The 19759-nt window shown below is 47.0% G+C and overlaps 1 protein-coding gene and 1 long non-coding RNA gene across 7 annotated transcripts in view; one reads left to right on the forward strand and one right to left on the reverse strand.

The window, feature by feature from the left end:
- The window catches only part of SERPINE2 (serpin family E member 2), a 74538-nt gene extending 66442 nt beyond the window's left edge, over positions 1-8096 (reverse strand). Inside the window, exon 1 of one of the 2 annotated variants that reach the window (XM_059055530.2) lies at positions 7870-8096. Coding sequence is in view for 1 of the 2 variants with exons in the window: in XM_067026992.1 (XP_066883093.1) it covers positions 7215-7246 (32 nt within the window). In the remaining variant the exon portion in view is untranslated. Of the gene's footprint in view, positions 1-7214; positions 7728-7869 lie in introns of those variants that run through there. The other variant, XM_067026992.1, reaches the window with a different exon arrangement.
- A 116-nt stretch (positions 8097-8212) lies between these two features.
- LOC131751604 (uncharacterized) lies at positions 8213-17166 on the forward strand. Of its 5 annotated transcripts, XR_010839228.1 has the most exons (6): positions 8213-8346; positions 8704-8868; positions 9410-9578; positions 10994-11296; positions 12071-12159; positions 17115-17166. It is a non-coding gene; the product is annotated as an uncharacterized lncRNA (long non-coding RNA). The 5 variants fall into 5 exon arrangements; XR_010839226.1 differs by lacking the exon at positions 17115-17166 and having other exon boundaries at positions 8704-8872; positions 12071-13614; XR_010839229.1 differs by lacking the exon at positions 17115-17166 and having other exon boundaries at positions 8704-8872; positions 11079-11296; positions 12071-13614.
- The last annotated feature ends 2593 nt before the right edge of the window (positions 17167-19759 follow it).

Below are 19759 nucleotides of genomic sequence, written 5' to 3' on the forward strand. Positions count from 1 at the left end.
CTCTGACAGCTCATGGTACCAGCTCACAGCGCACACATTTACAGGCCTGGGTGCAGGCTCTGGCATTGACACATACAGGTTGTATAAATAACCATGGACACCTGGGCAGCTCCACATTCTTCTTCACAACTGTCTGAGTGGGAATATTAGTATCTGTCCAACAAACAAACATGAGGCTGGAGGAGATAACACAGTGCCTCTGTCAACTGCAAACAAATACTAATGACAGTTGAGGTAACTTTCCTATCCAGCACACCCTCTCAATACTCCCTCCTCCCCTGACTGCAGGCTTGAACATGTGACTCAGAATCTGGCCAATCATAGCATCCCATTCCCCTGACCACAGCCATTGGTCCAGGGAAGACACATGACCCAACCTGAGCCAATCAGAGTGCCTCCATATGATTTTCCCCACTGGAACTGACAGGAAGCTCATCTTTCCTGTTTGAGCCTAAGGCTGTAGGGAGATAAGCCTGAAGGTGCCTGCAGTCATGTCATGGTCCAGAGACAAAAGACATGGAGGGAGAGAAAAGAGGCCCAAGGTCCTGAGTCTCTAGTTCCAGTCACCTCCAAGGCCAAAGCACCTCCGCCATGGCTCGGGCTCAGCAGCATAAGCCAGTAGTTCCCCCCATGCTCTTCGTGTTTCTGAGTCAGTTATTTTGATTGGGGTTTCTGCCCTTATAACCAAAAGATAAAGACAGTAGTTAAAGCTCATATAATCCAATCAGTGACCAAATCCTCAATAAAAATAATTTCTTCCTAAGTGGATTCCTCAGTTAAAAAAAGAAAAAACTCTAGTAGAGGATGCAAACACTGCCATTATCTATATAGCATTTTCTCAAAAGAAAGAAAGAAAAATATTTTCATTTGCAGTCACCGTATACATTTACCAGTGGGCTTCGAATTTGGGGTTAAACTCTCCCACATACCCACACCCACTTTCAAGATTTGGTCCATAAAAACTTAGGGCAAAACCAAGTAGTTAATTTTTCTATAGCTGTATTACTTGGCACTAAATGGAGCGGGGAAGAGAACGGGGGAGAAAGTACTGATGCTGTTTTTAGTATGTTCTTGGAAATTCCCCAGGTTACCGGACTTCTCACTGCTGCAAGGCGGGGGAAGGCATCACAAAAACAAAACAAAGTACATTCACCAAGATTTGCAGTCACGAGAAGAAATCCTTTCTGCCTTTTCATAGGCGTTTTTCTGTTTTATATTAAGACCCCTCCACATTATCTTCCTCCCAAGAATTAACTGATAAAAATAGAAAGGCACGGTGGATTCCAATTCTCCAATTATCTTCTGAGACAAAGGACAAAGTCTGAGGTCAGACTGAAGCAGGAGCATGGGGTATTCCTCATCTGGTCTTGAATTAGGGTGTCCACCCCAACCTTTGAAGGAATTCAGTGATGAAGTGGAGATGAAATGTTTGTCCAGATGCATGAATGGAATTACAAATAGAGGATTGCTTAGGCTCGGTGGCCATCCCCATGCACAAAAAGGGTCGCAGAAGGAATGCCAACTTCTCTGGGCTGGGCTGACATCCAGACCTAGAAATCTAACAGCGGAGTAAGTGGAGAATCGTTTACTGTGTAAATTGACTTGGCCCATGGGGTGAAAGGTAGCATTTCTCAAAAGAGAAATAAAATTGTCTTAGTCTTTCAGTGTTCTTAGACAAACTGTGAACTTATAGATAAGAAATAACCTAAAGATGTAGTTTATTGCATTTCACTCCATTTCATACCTAAGGGTATTTTTTTTAAACCCAATATTGATTTTTAGATCAGGCGTGCAATGTACTCACGAGGAAAGATGGTTTTGGAAAGAGAAGACAGGCACGTTTATGGTTGGAGACACTGGTTTACAAAGAAGATCCAAGCATATGGGACACAATTTATTTAACATTTTTATAAATGCCTCCAAGTGGGAATACAAACTAAATAAATCTTCATGTTGGGCCTCAATGATATTTCTAAGTCCTGAAGAACCAAACTGAATATATATTTCTTAGGTTTAAAAGAGAGAGAAAGTGAAAGAGAAGAATTTCATGTAGATAAACATAAAGCAATGCATTTAAGGAAAAATTTCATCTAGGCCTGATATTTATGAGAAAGCTGGATCAGAAAGGAAAATAAGCCAAGAAGTTAAATTGTTTTTTTTAAAATAAGACAGCTTTGAGATCACTATTTCAACACACCCATTGTACAGGCAAGGAAATTAAGTTCTAGATAGTCAACTATATAAATCATTTGTGGCATAGCCCAGACCCTCTCCCAACCCAGGGCTCTTTCCACCAAACCCGGCTTAAGACATTAGCCAAAAAACTGCCCTGGCAAAAATGTAAAAACAAAACAAAACGAAAAACAAGGGTCAGCAAGAGGGCATGTATCACCCTCACCGAGAAAGTTAATGGAAATAAATCAGAAGGTATTCTCCTACCTTGTATAAACTGTGAAATACGAAGTACAGCCAGTGGACTTCAAGGAAGACAGAATGAAGCCAAAGAGGGTTCGGATGAGGGTAACTGAAGTGAACACAGACACAGAAGCACTTCTGTATTAGACTTCTGCTTTTTTCTAAGTAATGTTCTGTCTTAGAAGACATGGTTGATCAAAGATTTTTTTTTTTTAATGTGAAGACATATATTAAATGCAGAAGTACCTGGCACCAGGGGTAGAGGCCTGGGAGGAGAGCTCCTCTTTAAGCCCCAAAGACAAGCTCTCTTTCATAAAGTGTGCAGCAAACTTATATGAATACAGTTTAGTTCAACATCCATTAAACGCCTTTGGGTCACGCACCACTGCTGGTTCGAATGAAACCAGAACACAGGCACGACTTCACAGCACTAAGAATCTGGTGGGTAGAGTATGTTGCTATGACATAGTAACCGCCATCAGAGAGGCATCGCTTGGTAGGATGTACACGTGTGTGCACACACCACACGTGTGCCACAGAGGATTGGGAGATATTGATCTTCAGGAAAGACTTTTTGCAACAGGTGATACTAGACATGAGTTTTGAAAAAGGGGAAGTTGGCCAGACAATGAATGCAGAAGATGGAGAAAGAGAATTCCAGGCAGAGGTCCAATAGGAGCCAAGGCGGGGAGTAAGGGCACCGCCATGCTGTGAGAAGTCTGCAGGGAGTTCAGTTTTGCAAGAGAATAAAGTCTGCAGAAGGGTACAAGGCAGGGAGGTGGGAAAGGGTTGAAGAAAGCTTGGACTCTGTCATTACAAATGGCCAGCGGTCTGGGGAGTTGCTAGGGAGGAGAGAGGGGCACTGTGGAAAGTTCCCTGGCCGAGTGCTGAGGACTTCTGGGACAGGACTGCCCAAAGGCAGCTGAGTGACCTTGGGAACATACTGTATGACTATGGGCACCACGTGCAATGGGCTCTGCCATGTTCCAAGGGCTGAGGTCTTCTGGGGCAGCCCGTGCCCTGGGATGTGGAATCAGCCCTGCCCCGTCTCGTTCCAGAGTGGTTATGAGGCAGTGGGAAGGTGCTGAGGTCTGTGGAAATGGTTTATAAACAGCAGAGTCTGCATCTCAGTAAAGGTGAGATAACACTGGAATTACGTATTAGCGATCCTCCTTATAGAGCTTCAAACACATTTTGAGAAATGCAGGTACATCACCTTAAAAAGTCAACGGAAAGCTCACCTTTCTATCTGAGATACCTAGCTTGTGACGCAACGCAGCTACTCCTTCAGAGTCGGGGTCTGTCCCCAAGGCAAGAGGGAGGCACTGAGTTTTGATCAGGAGGGACACAAGCAGATTCGGATTTGAGGGCCCTAAGGTAAGTAGCCCCAGAAGCAATGTGGATGATGGTTTGAAAGGGGTGCAAAGCTAGTGCAACAGACCGGGCAGGAAACGGTGCAGTCGGCCACTCAGCATTCCAGGGCTGCTGATGGTCCCCCAGCCCACGGGAGCTAGGAAGCTGCTGTAAATGGGGACCACGGGTGCAAGGGGAAGGGAAAGCAAGCAGCCTCCTGCATAGCCAGGCACTGGGAGCTCCGTGCCAGCCAAGTGCTGCCACGTGGGAAGGTAGGCCTCCTGTTCCAGGCCTCCTGAAGTTGTTTCGTTTTGTTTTGTTTTTGCCGTACACGGGCCTCTCACCGTTGTGGCCTCTCCCGTTGCGGAGCACAGGCTCCGGACGCGCAGGCTCAGCGGCCATGGCTCACGGGGCCCAGCCGCTCCGCGGCATGTGGGATCCTTCCGGACCGGGGCACGAACCCGTGTCCCCTGCATCGGCAGGCGGACTCTCACCCACTGCGTCACCAGGGAAGCCCCAGGCCTCCTGATTTTTAAGAGGAGCTATAAATCCAAGCAATATCTTAACATTTCCAAATATTCACACGACTTTTGTATCCTTGTGTTCCAGCCAACAACACATCTGCCAGCTGGAAGTGGCACGCTGGCCACCACTTTGCCACTCGGGGCTCTAAAGCAGGGCAGGGCCGTGGTGACTAGAGCAGAGGTTTGTGGGATCTCACAGAGCGAGAAGCAGAGGACCCGGTGACTGTGTGGATGCGGCGGCAGGCAGTTGCTGGAGGAGCCCAGCGTCACTGGGACGTTCCTGCTTTGGCACCTTCGTAAACAGCCGAGTCACCAGCAAAAAAAAAAAAAAAAAAAAAAAAGGGCAAAGTTTGGTCAAGGCTGAAGCAGGTATGGAGTGGGTGATGAGAACTAAAATCAGTTTTCGACTTACTGTGGGTTTTTCTGCCTAAAGGGCATAGACTGTAGGTAACTAGCTGGAGACACCAATCTGGAACTCACTTTGTACTGGTGAAAGTGGAAGCTGTGGGAATGTGGTAACCCAAACATTCCGCATGAAGCTGAAGAGGCGTAAGAACAGAGCCCTGGGTCACCCCAGGAGGTAGTGGAGGTGCCAGGTTGGCAGAAGGCAAACCAGGAGGAGGTGGCAACTAGGGAAGGAGAAAAGCATCCATCAGAAAAACAGGAGGGGCTTCCCTGGTGGCGCAGTGGTTGAGGGTCCGCCTGCCGATGCAGGGGACGCGGTTTCGTGCCCCGGTCCGGGAAGATCTCACATACCGCGGAGCGGCTGGGCCCGTGAGCCATGGCCGCTGAGCCTGCGCGTCCGGAGCCTGTGCTCCGCAACAGGAGAGGCCACAGCAGTGAGAGGCCCGTGTACCACTAAAAAAAAAAAAAAATGAAAAAGAGGAAAGATCCGTATCCGATACTTTAGAGAGGTCTAGAACTCATGCTCAGGACCACTCATTCAGGAGTTGCGGGGTCTTCTCCTACTCTGGGGAGTCTCTGGCCAGTTTGCAGAGAGTTAAGAAGAAAGAGAAGCCTGGGGAAGTGTTAACTCATTTAAGAAGCCTGGGAGGCAGGTGGTGGCTGTAGGTGAGTTGGGGATGCATGGACAAGGGAGATTATGGCATTTAAAAACACTGCTAAAAAAGAAAAGAGTTCATCGGGAGACATGAGGCACTGCCACAGGAAAGTCTTCTCTCTAACCTTCTCTAAGTCCCCGCCCCAACTTGATTTCTCTGCTATTATTCTGCCTTATTCCTATTTTATCAGAGCATAGTTAGGTTTCTTTGTGTCTGTTTGCTGCCACAGGAAAAACTGTTCCAAGAAAACAGCAACCTGCTATATGTACCATACACCAGGGTCTAGCAAAGTGCCTGGACACAACAGATGCTTAAGAAGATTTCTTGGGGGCTTCCCTGGTGGCGCAGTGGTTGAGAATCCGCCTGCTGATACAGGGGACACGGGTTCGTGCCCCGGTCTGGGAGGATCCCACGTGCCGCGGAGAGGCTGGGCCCGTGAGCCACGGCCACTGAGCCTGTGCTCCGCAATGGGAGAGGCCACAACAGTGAGAGGCCCGCGTACTGCAAAAAAAAAAAAAAAAAAATTTCTTGGATGTGGGTAAATCTGGAAAAGTCTGTAGGAAGGAAATGGGGTAGGATGTGGGGAGACTTCAAACCGGTGACCCCTACTTTCTCATTAGAGTGGGCCATGAAAGTCACTGGCCAAACTGGAAGAAGGGAAGGGAACAGATCTCTTGTGTTCAAGAAGAGTTGCCATGGGAATACCAGTTTGCAACCTGAGGAAGGAGCCTGTGGTGCAGACACTGAGTTGCTGATTTCAGAAGCTGAGCATCTCTGGGTGAGGGCAAGACTTGGATGTAGAGGACCCAGTAGCTGGAGTGGGTGGAGGTCACTGGAGTCGAGATGGTCAAGGAAGCAGGAATCGGAAGCATCCCCTACATGGCCTGTGGGACTAGGGGAGGAGAGAAAGCCCGTGGGCCAAAGTCTCCCATGCTGTGGGAGAGTGACTGGCTGGCAGAGAAAGGCCACAGAGAGGTGTAGCCAGGACCTGGCTAGGTCACCACTCATTTCCCACTCTGCCACCTCAAACAATATCTGACTAGCATTTAATCACTCGTGTGGAACTGAAAATTACTGTCCTTTGGAGACTGAATCATTTCTATCCTTTTCAAATTACACTAATATGTGAAGTTCATGGGAGGCAGAAATTTTCTGCATAGATTCATTTTTTTAAAAGAATAATAGATAGGTGACATCTTGATGACCTTCAGTAATTGCCCTGCACTGTACAATATTTTTTAACATGATTTTAACAAAACATCAAAACTTGGGGTTGAGAGAATTCTTCGATGATTTAGGCTAACACCTTCATTTGCATAGCTGGAGAAAATTTTTTGCTGAAATACTGCAAACAGCACATAATTACTGATTTAGATATGCAGTCAGCATTGAAAGTATCTTCAAATTTTGAAGTGTGCTTTAGATATACAAATTAGCAATGCTTACATTTTTTCCCCAGTTATCTGTGTTCAACTTTCCGATATAAAATCTCCGAAGCATAACATTATCACGTAATTTTGTTCCTGAACAGTTCAGAGGAGCAAAACTGCTTCCTGGCTTGAAAGAGGAAGTCAAACCTTCAAACAGCTTTTTATGTTGATGCTAAATATAAATAATATAAATATAAAAACGTTCCCTGCGAAGTAGTCAAAGCAAGACACAGCAGCATTCGAGATATCTCAAGAGACACACACGAAGACTATTTTTCGCTCATTAAAACACTAAAACCTTCAACAGCATCTTCCATAATACCTGAAGGTGGAGTACTGTCTTATGTAATAGAAGCCTTCCCTCCGCACTCAGTTTGTAGGCAAATTAAACACCTAATTCCGCCCAGAATTTCTGAGTACTTTCACCTTACCTGTAGGCACTGATCAGCATTGCAATTCCCATCTCTACAGACGATGAAAATGGCAAAGAACAGCTCCATGGGGTTACATCGGTTGCCAGAAGCCAATTTAAAGGCTCTCCCCCAAACCACCGGTTACCTCCAGCCCGCTCAGGCAGCAGTAACAACAAGTAGGAGTCCGTTTGTCTTTCGCGAACAGGCGGCGCACACGCAAAGTACGGGGTAGGGGACGCCCGCGAGTACCTGGGTACCCCAGGTTCAGGGTCACGGGCGCCCGCTAGGATGGACCGGCAGCAGCAGCAGACACGCTGGCCCCAGGACTCCCGGCCGCGCGGACACCTGGCCCGCCGGCGCGGCCCCTCCGCGCCCCGCCCGGGTCCTATTCGGCCTCCCCGCGGGTCGGGCACGGGTGCCGGGCGCGCACGCAGCTTTGACTGAGGCAGCCCGGCCGGGGGAGGCTGAGAAAGTTCCTCCTCCTCGACACCGGCGCCCCCGGCCCCGCTGGCCCCGCTGGCCCCGCAGCCTCCCGGCCCGGCGCAAGATCACCGCGCTGAGCCGGCGGCGCGCCGAGCCCCGGGACCGTCCCCGGCGCGGTGGGCAGCGCCTGCCGCGCCCCTCCCACCCCGGGCGCCCGGGATCGGCCGCGGGGCGCGCAGCCCGTACTCACCGTCCCTCGCTCGGGATCCCCAGGTGGCGGCCGCGGAGCGCGGCGCGGCCCGAGCCGGAGCCGGGTGTCGGCGGGGCGGGGGAGTCGGAGGAGGAAGAGCGGCGGCGGCGGCGGCGACAAGGAGGAGCAGCGGAGCAAAGAGGCGGCGACGCCTGCACACGCCGCTCAGCCCGAACAGCCCTGCAGCCCCACAGCGCTAGCGGGCCGGCCCCGGCGGCGGGGGCTTTATCGCGGCGCGCGCGGCCCCCGCCCCTTCCTGCCGCCCCCGCCCCCGCCCCGCCCCGCCCCGCCTTCCCGCCGCCTCCTTTGTGTGCCAGCGGCCGCCGCGTCCCCGCGCCCGCACTCCGGGGCGCCCCCGCTTCCGCCGCCGTCCCGCCGAGGCCGCCCCCCGCGGGTCCCCGTCTCGGGGCTGCGCCCAGAAAGAGCCGGGAGACGCGCCAACCCCGAGTTGCGGCACCAGCCTGGCCCGAGCTGCACGTGGGTCGCCGGGCTCGGAGGGGGGGGGGGTGAGGTGTGGGAGGGGGAGGGACCCAAGGGCTCGCGGCGCGTCCCTGGGACGCAGGGCTAGTCGTCTGGGCTGCCCTCCTCCCCGGGAGAAACAGGGGGACGCCCCGGGACAGTGCCTGCCGGTCCGGGTGATGGGGATAACGGTGCCAGGTCGCGGCCGGGGAGGGACAGATCACCCCTCGAACCGCTTCGCCGGGTGGCCCAGAGCCGACTTCTCCCGGCCTCTCGAACAGAGGAGCCGCAGCTGGTCGCCTTAGGCAAAAGGCAGACCAGGGGATCCAGAAAACTGGATTCCTGGTTGCGGTGACAGCGTGAGGTATCCCGCAGAGACCTGGGAATCCGGCCCTTCCCAACCGGTTACCACAGCCGATGGGACCTCGTGCGCCGCAGAGAGGCACAGACCCCAGAGGCCGGCGGCAAATCACCATCCTGCTCCCAGCTGTATGACCCAGATCTCCGGTATGCGGCCCGCCTTTGCATCAGCTTAGTTTTGTAGGTACTCAACTTTAATGGCATAATTTATGTTGCCCTTAGACAGTGCAAAACCCTCACCAGCAGGCCCACGGCCCCGACTGTGAGAAGGAAATATGGTAAATCTCCTAAAACACAGCCTTGAATTAAGCTTGCATCTACTCATTAGAGCAACTTGGAATCTTGGAAGGGTATTCACAGCCTCTCATATAGGGAAACTTGCTATGGGAGTTTGGGCCCTAAAATTAAAAGGAAACACAGTCCACAAAAAGAAAACCCATTTCATTGCTTTACACTCATGCCCAGTATTCATATTCAGTTACAGGCAGGATAAAAATCCTTTCTCCTTGTTGTTCCCTCTTCCTGGAATGCTTTGTTTCTCCCCACCATCTTCCTGATGCCTGCTTCCTTTTACGTCAGGTCAACAACTCAGATGTCACCTTCTCTAGAAACCCTTTCCTGGTCACTTGAGCTGAAGTCACTTCCGCCTTTCTCCAACCCAACTCTTTCATAGTCCTCATCATGATTTGATTTTTTTTTTTTTTACTTGTTTCTTGACTAGTTTTTTCCACACGTCCTCATTAGAATGTATGCTCCCAGAAAGGAAAGAAGAGAAACCAGTTGAATGTGGTTTCTAACTCACCTGGTTCCTAGTGCCTGGAGCCAATACTCCACCTACAGTCTTTGCTCAAGAAATATTTGTGGACAAGTGCCAAGTGACTGTTAACATGGTAAGTACTGCTCCAGGGACAGTGTTATCATTTGGTCTCATCTGGGAAGGCAAGCTGCAGCTGGGAAGAATGAGATGAGGATGGGAGAATCTACAGGAGAAAGCCCAGAGGTGGGACTGAGCTTGGTGTGTTTGAGAAGCTAGGATCAGCGTCTTCCAGATAGAAGGGAGTCATTCAGGGGACTACTGGAGAAGCAAACTATTATAGAACCAAGAAGTGGGTGAAACCAGGTTTTGAAAGCCTGCCCGATTCACTGCTTCCACTTCTATCTTTATCACTTTTTCAAGTGGAACATTTTTATTGAGATAATAGTAGGTTCACATGCAGGTGTAGGAAATAACACACAGAGAGGTCCCTTGTATGCTTTGTCCAGTTTGCCCCAAGGGTGGCATTTTGCGAGACTACTGTGTAATATCACAATCAGTATATCGACATGTATACATTGATTCATGTCTCAAACACTTTGGGTAATTATTTGCCCATTTAAATGTTTAGTAAAGTTACTCTAAACTTTTGAAAGAAATGAACAAATATTATTATTATAAATTTATTTATTTTATTTATTTTTGGCTGCATTGGGTCTTTGTCACTGCGCTCAGGCTTCCTCTAGCTGTGGAGAGCGGGGGCTACTCTTTGTTGCCTTGCACGGCCTTCTCGTTGCAGTGGCTTCTCTTGTGGAGCACGGGCTCTAGGGCGCATGGGCTTCAGTAGTTGCAGCACATGGGCTCAGTAGTTGTGGCACATGGGCTTAGTTGCTCTGAGACATGTGGGATCTTCCCAGATCAGAGCTCGAACCCGTGTTCCCTGCATGGGCAGGTGGATTCTTAACCACTGCGCCACCAGGGAAGCCCAGAAATGAACAAATATTATGTTAAAGGGTTTAGGTCCCTTGGTTTTTTTTTTTTTTTTTTTTTTTTTTTTTTTTTTTTTTTTGTGGTACGTGGGCCTCTCACTGTTGTGGCCTCTCCCGTTGCGGAGCACAGGCTCCGTGGCCCTGGCTCACGGGTCCAGCCGCTCCGCGGCATGTGGGATCTTCCCGGACCGGGGCATGAACCCGCGTCCCCTGCATCGGCAGGCGGACTCTCAACCACTGCGCCACCAGGGAAGCCCCGGTCCCTTGTTTTAATGGAACCAACTTTTTTTTTAAAGGGGAAGAATGTTTTATTTTCCCAGTTAGAGCATAATGAGGGTCCAGATTCTTCATCTGTAAAAGACAGTCAGAAATCTTTGGGACTTACCTCTGACTGTTCACCTCCCTGCCCTACCCAGTGCTATTGAAGGAACATTATGAGCAGTACTGTACATGTCTTGTCAATTCTGCAATCAGACAGGGTGCAGTGTTAACTAATATGCTAAGCTATGCCTAACCACTAATGGGCCTTTCTCTCTCCGTGGACATTGGATGGGACTGCCAGAGTGTCCCCCAGAGGGAAGTGATTCAAGACAAAGACCCATTCTGCCAAAGGGCTATGCTGGGAATACCAACTATGCTTGTTACAGAATGTGCACGGCGACTGCTGACCGGCCTTCCCGATGCCGTCAAGAGGGTACAGAAGCAATCTCCCAAGCTTTCCACGACATTCAAGTGACCAGGCACTTTGACCCCCATCATTAGGGGCTGCCCCAAAGAAGCTGCGTTCCTACCTCACTTGGTGCCCCTAAGCAGCAGTTCAGACACCAGAGGGTGTATGACCCTGGTTGAAATGGATTTGTCTTAGGTGTGTGCTTTCAATTGGCGTTTCCCTCCTGTCTTGTTTGAGAAATCCAAATCGTTTAACGTTCCTACCTGCTTCTTTTTTTTACAACTTCACATTCACAGCAGAATTTCATTTTGTCCTTCAATTGTGTGGCTTGCCTTAATCCTCTGATAGAGCTTCAAATTGTTTATTCCTTAATTTTTTTTTTTAAGTGACCTGGAGTTTAGCCAGCTCCAGCCAGTCTCTGAGTTTGGCTTTGTGTCCGTAAGCCGCAGTTGGGAGAAACGCAAGAAATGCCCAAGCAGAATAAAACAAATGATCTATTTAGTCTCATTTCCTCTCTTGGAAGAGGTCCAGCTTTGAGTGCTTTGGAAGAAGATGAAAATCCCCCCACCCCACCCCCACTGCTCCCTCATACACCCAAACAGTATGACCTTGTATTTAAGTAAAAGCTATCCTTAGCTCCCCATGGGTGACGGTGTTTTGTCTGGAAGAGCTACTGATGTTTCTATAATAGGATAATAATAGTTGCTCCTCTCCTATCTAACCCCTATTTAAAATACATTTCACCACAAGACGACTTGTTACACAACTTTATAGATACAAATGCTGTTTCGTAAGGTTGTTTCAACCAGGGGAAAGGAGACTGGTTATAACAGTTCACTTAGACAATTAGTTTCTGGGACTGTTGCATTGGTATGATTTTTTTTTTTTAAGCTTATAATAAGTATTTTTTGTCTTTTTATTTTCCTTTCAAGTTGGCTTTCAAATAAATCCAGTTTCCTCTTTCTGTAGCTTCTGAAACAGATTCAACCAGAGCATCAGTTCACACTTTCCCACTATCGTCGCTACTTTTCACCAAGGGCTTCAGAGAAAAGACGTCAGTAAGCGCTGGGCTGAGGATCATTTTCTACTTATATTTGACCAAAGAAGATGGAAAGCCCTAGATGCTGAGGATCGTTGTGATGCTGGCCCCTTCAAACAACAACCTAGCTCTTCTTCCTTTTACCACCAAACATGGGTGCCGCCTCCCTTTCTTTTATACTCTCTCTGCCCTCGCTTCTTACCTGCATCACTGTGTCTCCTCCCTCTCTCTCTCTTCCTCCACTCCACCGTGCCCCGTCTCTCTCAAAGGTTACCATTAACTTCCAATGCCAACCCCAGTGGTTTTTCATCATTCTTTATCACCCTTGATCTCTTGGCAGCATATAACTCTGGTGTTTTGCCCATTTCTGAAATTCCTTTGCCTGTTTTCTCTCTTCTCCAGCCTTTACCTTTCCCTCATCAAATCCTCCTCCTCCCACATGTGGGTGCTATATTATTGTCTGCCCTCAACTCTTTCGTCTCCTTCACACACTGTCTCCCAGGGGAGTGAACATTGATTGGTTTGTGGCCACCCGGCGTCTATTCCCTGTGTTTTCCTTTGGAGAATCACTTCTCCTGCTTTATGTCATCCTGTTGGGAATGGATGACAAGGTGTCTTTACTTCTTCCAGCCAAGGGATGGGCACATGACCAAGCTCACTGGATCCCCTCCCAGGACTTTGAATACGTCAAGGGAACGGGGAAAGTAGTTGGAGCTGACTCATCCTAGCTTGACAAGATTGTTTGTGAACTCTTCCCATCTGGATCCCCAGAACCACCATGGTCCCTGCCTCTTCTGAGTAGAAGCCCACACTGGACTCTTTTCTAGCCAGATTTGGTTTCTGTTGCTTGTAATCAAGGATCTTTAACAGATACATCCTAGATGCATGTAACTTTGCTTAGTTCTGGATGATTTCCAAGCCTGTATTTACAGATGGCCTTGACCCCTATTCAAGTTCCTACTCACATATCTCCAAATGCTTGGCAGATACTTCTACATAATATCCAACTGTCAGGGACTTCCCTTGTGGTCCAGTAGGTAACACTCCGTGCTCCCAATGCAGGGGGCCCAGGTTCGATCCCTGGTCAGGGAACTAGATCCCACGTGCATGCCGCAACGAAGAGCCTGTATGCTGCAACTAAGACGTCAGCCTGCAGCAACTAAAAGAACCTGTGTGTGCAATGAAGATCCCGCGTGACAAAGCTAAGACCCAGCGCAGCCCAAATAAACAAATAAATGAACGAATAAATAAATAAATAAATATTCCACCGTCACCCCCTACCTAACAAGTCTAAAGCAATTTATTATCTCCCTCCTGAAGCAGTTCTTCCTCCTGAACTCCGTAAGGATTTTAGAGGGCTGAGTGCCACCTCAGTCACTGAAACCAGAAGGATGGGAATGAGTTCTGATGACTCCTCTACCCTTTATCCTATATCCAGCCATTACCTGGTGCTATTAATAGTTCCTTCCCTAAGTCCCCCTGATTTATCCCTTTCCTGTTTTTTTTTTCAGATTAGTTCAGACCCTTATCAATTCATCCCTGGACCACTGCAGTATACCCGAACTATTCTTTCAGCTTCCAGATTCTATCCACCACTGCCAGCTTAATCTTTCTAAGGCACTGCTTCAGTTATGCCACTTCAACGCTTAAAATAATTTCATGTTTATCACTAAGGTCTGAATTCATTGGCTTAGGCAGTCTTTTGTAGAGGTTGGGGGTCACAGGTTCTGGAGTTAGATTGCCAGTGTTCAAATACCAGCCTCATCACTACATAATTTTTTTTCAATTATCTAAACCTCTGAGCCTCAGTTTCCTTATCAGTAAAACGGGGGCTACTAATCATATAACCTGCACATAGAGTTATGTGACAATTAGTTAATCTGTGAAAAGGGTTTAGCTGAACATAAATAGTAGGTGCTCAATAAAAAATTTGTACAGTGAAAGCTCTCCACAGTCCAACCTACCTTGCTAGCCTTGTCCTCTTTCTCTAATATGTTCATAAAGGCTTTACCGACCAGAATTACTCATCAAAATTCCTATCATATTTTTCTACTATTGTGCCATTGTTTAAACCATTCTGCCCCAAATATCCCTTCTTTCATTCCACCTGTATCAATGTCTAGTCTGTATTATAAACTATCCCAATGTTAATGGCTTAAAGTAACTATTTTGTTTGTTCATGATTTTATGGGTTGGCTGGGCAGGGTTCAGCTGGGATGGTTCATCTCTGATTCACCCGGTGTAGTCCGACCTGAGCAGCTGCACGATTCAAGATGGCTCCACTCACATGTGTGGGCCCTGAGCAGGCATGGCTGGAACCCTGTCTTCTCTTTGCTCCAGTTTTTTCATCTTTATGGGCCTTTTCCCCCCTTGTCATATTTCAAACGGAGAGGCTTCTCTCTGCATTGGTTTTTCCAACAATACACAGACTGCCTTTTTGTTTGTTTGTTTTAAAATTTTTGTTGACGTATTATTTACATAGCCACCGTTTTATTTATTTATTTTTATTTCGGCCACGCCGTGCAGCAGACAGGATCTTAGTTCCCCAACTAGGTATCAAACCCATGCCCCCTTCATTGGGAGCATGAAGTCTTAACCACTGGACCACCAGGGAGGTCCCTACACAGACTTCTTTACAGGATAGCTCAAGACTCTGAGAACGTAAAACCAGAACTTGCAAGACCTCTTAAGGACTAGCCTTGGATTTAGTATAATGTCATTTCTGTTGGATTCAAAGCAGGTCACAGAACTATCTCAAATGAGGAAGGAGATGTAGTCTCTACTTCTTAATGAGAGATGTAGTCACCTAGGGCTGCCATAATAAGACACCACAGACTCGGTAGCTTAAACAACAGACATGTATTCTCTCACAATTCTGAAGGCTAGAAATCTGAGACCAAGGTACCCTTAGGGTTGGTTTCTGGTGAGGCCTCTCTTCCAGTCTCGTAAGTGGCTGCCTTCTCACTGTGTCCTCATGTGCTCTTTCCAGGTGCACATAGAGAGAGAGAGAGAGAGAGATCTCTGGTGTCGTTTTTTTGTTTGTTTGTTTTTCGGTACGCGGGCCTCTCACTGTTGTGGCCTCTCCCGTTGCGGAGCACAGGCTCCGGACGCGAAGGCTCAGCGGCCGTGGCTCACGGGCCCAGCCACTCCGCGGCGTGTGGGATCTTCCTGGACCGGGGCACGAACCCGTGTCCCCTGCATCGGCAGGTGGACTCGCAACCACTGCGCCACCAGGGAAGCCCTTGTTTCTTTTTATAAGGACACTAGTCCTACTGGAGGAGAGCACCACACATTTGTCCTCATTTAACCTTAATTACCTCCTTGAAAGCCCTATCTTCAAATACAGTCACATTGGGGGGCTTCAAATACACTTCAACATATGAATTTTGGAGGAACACAGTTTAGTCTATAACAAGAGGAGTAGAAAAATCACATTGCAAAAGGGGCTGCAGGAGGGGAGGGATCATTGCACCAATTTTTGGACTTAATTCACCACCCTTCTCTGCCACTGAAATAATAATTTTCATGCTTCACAATTTTCCCCTCTCAGCCTCGCCGCTGTTGATATCTCCTCACTCAGCACTCCTGTAGCTCTAAGTATGGGTTGTTTATTTCACATGACCACATCCTTCCTTGGATGTAAGCATTTAGTTTAGGCTCTAACCTCAAGGCAGTAGCCATTTTTTTTTTCATATCTTTAAGCTTTCATGTGGTGCCTTGCACAGAGGGGGGGCCATACTAAACGTTTATTGAATGAAGAAAAATACAATTAATTTTACTGTTCCCTAAAGTGACAGCCACTCACAGATCAACGAGGTTTGGCACCTGGGCAGTTTTCACACTTCACTGCTTATTCTCTGTTCTCTCAGTCCTCCACCTCTTCCGGTACTCTAGACAACTGCATGTGGAAGAACTAGAAGACCGGACACTGGGAGCCAAAATGCCTAGGTTACTGTCCCATTCTCGTGAGCAAGTCATTTGATTTCTCCAAGGCTCATTCTGATAGAAGAATAATAATACCTTTTTAAGGTTGTCATGAGAAAGGAGTGTGAAATCCAAAGAGCTTCAGAGATATTATTACTTGCATTAGTCTAGTGAGGCTGTCATTAACAAAGTACCATAGACTGAATGGCTTAAAGAATAGAAATTTATTTTCTCCCAGTTCTGGAGGCTGGAAATCCAAGATCAGGGTTCCAACATGGTCAGTTTCTGGAGAGACTCTTGCCTCCTTTGGTTCTGGATGGCCTCCTTCTCACTGTGTACTCACATGACCTCTTCTTTGTGTGTATGAATGGAATCGAGAAAGAGATGTCTCTTCTTATAAGGAAACTAATCCTATTGGATCAGGGCCCCACCTGCATGCATTTAACCTTAATTTCTTCCATAAAGACCCTGTTTCCAAATTTTGTCACATTGGGGCATAGGGCTACAACAGATAAAATTTGCACGGACAAATATTCATTCCATAACTTTACTTTTGTTAATTCTGAGGGAACATAAACATTCAGCCATAACACTACTATTGTTAATTCTGAAGCACACAATTGATCTTCATTGGTCTATCTTGGTTCCTTGCAGATTCTGCTCTATACCAACCCCTCTCGTGTGCCTTCTGTAATGCTTGGCACATCATAGAAATCAATAGATAATAGCATTTATTATTGTTTTCCCAGTCCCTATGGACAGATGTTGGGGGAGTGGAAAGTAAAGACAAGTGTTCTGAGATTTCCAGTTCTAAATAGAAGGAATGAATTTGTCTGTTTAGGTTCCCAACTTCATACCAGGCTAGAAAGCTGTCTTCAAATGCTCAGGAAGACCCCTGAATTATCAAAGGTGGCTCAGATTGCAGAGTGAGAATAACCAGGCTTTGAAATCTCAAGAATGGCTTCTGAATGAAAAAGAAAAAAAATTTTTTTTTAAATCACAGGTTGCTTAATCTTTTTTTTTTTTTTTGCCACGCGGCACGTCATGCAGGATCCAGGAATTGAACCCATGCCCTCGGCGGTGGAAGTACAGCATCCTAACCACTGGACTGCAAGGGAAGTCCCTACTTAATCATCTCTGTGGTGGTTACAGGACAGGAGCTGATATGCTCTGCATCTTGCCTCCCCTTAGAGCGGCTCTCGCTGTTCCAGGCCCCCAACATCTCCATTGTGGGGAAGGACCCTGTGTTCCACCCTCTCTCAGCTTCCCCTTATCACCTCTCCTTACACACCATTTTAGATTTAATGAAGATAACCATGCCCCATCCTTATGAAACCTTGAGAAAAGACTGGTTATTATTAAAGAAAAAGCCAAAGCCCAGACATAGAGATCCATTGTCACTTTTTAAGCAATAATTCCATAAAGGGCCACTGGAGAACCCTCTTTAGTCTCTCCAGTCTACATTTTGTACACTTCTACCCTAAACGATCTAGGAACAAGTGACTGAACCTCGAAGGAATCTGTAAGTGTGAGCTTTGTCTAACTGTATCTATTAACACATGCTGTTGATGTCTGTGTCATTTTAGCATTGACCATCTCTTCAGAGATTTCTAAAGTGAGGAAGGAACCTTATAGATCAACAGCCCAGCATTTCTTAAAGTGTAGTCCAAAGGTGGCCTGCAAGATTATCTTTGAGATTCTTGTTAAAAAGGCACCTGGGAATCCATCTCAAGATCTACTGGTCCGGCAGCCATTTCTTTCTCACAGTTCTGGAGGCTGGAAGTCCGAGATCAGAGTACCAGCATGGTTAGGCAAGGGCTGTCTTCCAGATTGCAGATGTCTTGCTGTGTCTTCACGTGATGGAAGAGGGTAGGGAGCTCTGTGGGTCCTCTTTCATAAGGGTACAAATCCCATTCATGAAGTTTCTACACTCATGACTTAATCACCTCTAATACCATCGCCTTGGTCATTAGGATTTCAACATATGAACATTTTTAAAAATTTCTATTGAAGTATAGTTGATTTACAATGTTGTGTTAGTTTCAGGTGTACAGCAAAGTGATTCAGTTATATGTAAGCACACACACACACAGATATATGTGCGTGTGTCCTTTTCCAGACTCTTTTCCATTATATTATAAGATATTGAGTATAGTTCCCTGTGCTATAGAGTAGGTCCTTGTTGGTTATCTATTTTATATACAGTAGTGTGTATATGTGGATCACAAACTCCTAATTTATCCCTCCCCCACCCCCACCTTTGCCTTTTGGTAACCATAAGTTTGTTTTCTCTGTCTGTGAGTCTATTTCTGTTTTGTAAATAGTTCATTTGTATCTTTTTTTTTTTTTTTTTAGGTTCCACATATAATGTGGAATATCATGTGATATTTGTTTTTCTCTGTCTGGCTTATTTCACTTAGTATGCTAATTTCTAGGTCCATCCATGTTGCTGCAAATGGCATTATTTCATGATTTTTTAATGTCTAATATTCCATTATATATATATGTATACATATGCCACATCCGTGGACATGTACATAGCTTCCATGTCTTGGCTATTGTAAATAGTGCTGCAATGAATATTGGGGCAAATGTATCTTTTTGAATTATAACTTTCTCCACATATGTACCCAGAAATGGGATCACTGGATAAGACAGTAGTTCTATTTTTAGTTTTTTAAGGAACCTCCATACTGATCTCCATAGCGGCTGACCAATTTACATTCCCACCAACAGTGTAGGAGGGTTTCCTTTTCTCCACACCCTCTCCAGCATTTATTATTTGTAGAGATTTTGATGTTGGCCACCCTGACTGGTGTGAGGTGACACCTCACTATAGTTTTGATTTGCATTTCTCTAATAATTAGCAATCAACATATGAATTTTGAGGGACACAAACATTCAGACAACAGCAATACCCTTTAATATGAGTTGATGGAATTATACCAAATCACCATCAGAAAATTTTATAACAGAGAGAGATGAAGGCAGAGCAGCAACACCATTTGCTTCAGGAACCCAGGCAATCCAGTTCTTTTTTTTTTTTTTTTTTTTGTGTGTGGTCCGCTGGCCTCTCACTGTTGTGGCTTCTCCCGTTGCGGAGCACAGGCTCCAGATGCGCAGGCTCCGCGGCCATGGCTCACGGGCCCAGCCGCTCCGCGGCACGTGGGATCCTCCCGGACCGGGGCACGAACCCGCGTCCCCTGCATCGGCAGGCGGACTCTCAACCACTGCGCCACCAGGGAAGCCCCATCTTTTTGTTTTTTGTTTACTTCTTTGCTTTCTGGAACTACAGGATGCTGTAGGCTTATCTTATATTTTCTCTCCTCAGCCCTAGAATCAGTCATTTCTTGAAGAAGCCCTGATTCCTTTTATTAGGGAATGGCATTTATTGTAGAAACTAAGATCCGGTTACTGTGTATGTTTGTTGCTGCTGAGGCATGGGACACTCCCAGAGCCCCTATGCTGAAGTTTTAGTGCATAAGTTATATCCATATGTATGATCAGGCCACCCAGATAGCCGTTCTCTTGCTCAATGTACATCCCCTGCTCAACCAGCGCCTGCTTCACCTATACTCTACTCTCTACTCACTTGACTGACCTTCCCTCTTACTCATAGAACCTAATCAGTGAATGCTAACGTACTTGCCCTTGACCTCAGCTAGTGATTGTTCTAATCTTTAGATCAGAACTAT

The sequence above is a fragment of the Kogia breviceps genome, chromosome 2 (assembly GCF_026419965.1).
Source record: "Kogia breviceps isolate mKogBre1 chromosome 2, mKogBre1 haplotype 1, whole genome shotgun sequence".
In the NCBI taxonomy this organism is placed as follows: domain Eukaryota; kingdom Metazoa; phylum Chordata; class Mammalia; order Artiodactyla; family Physeteridae; genus Kogia; species Kogia breviceps.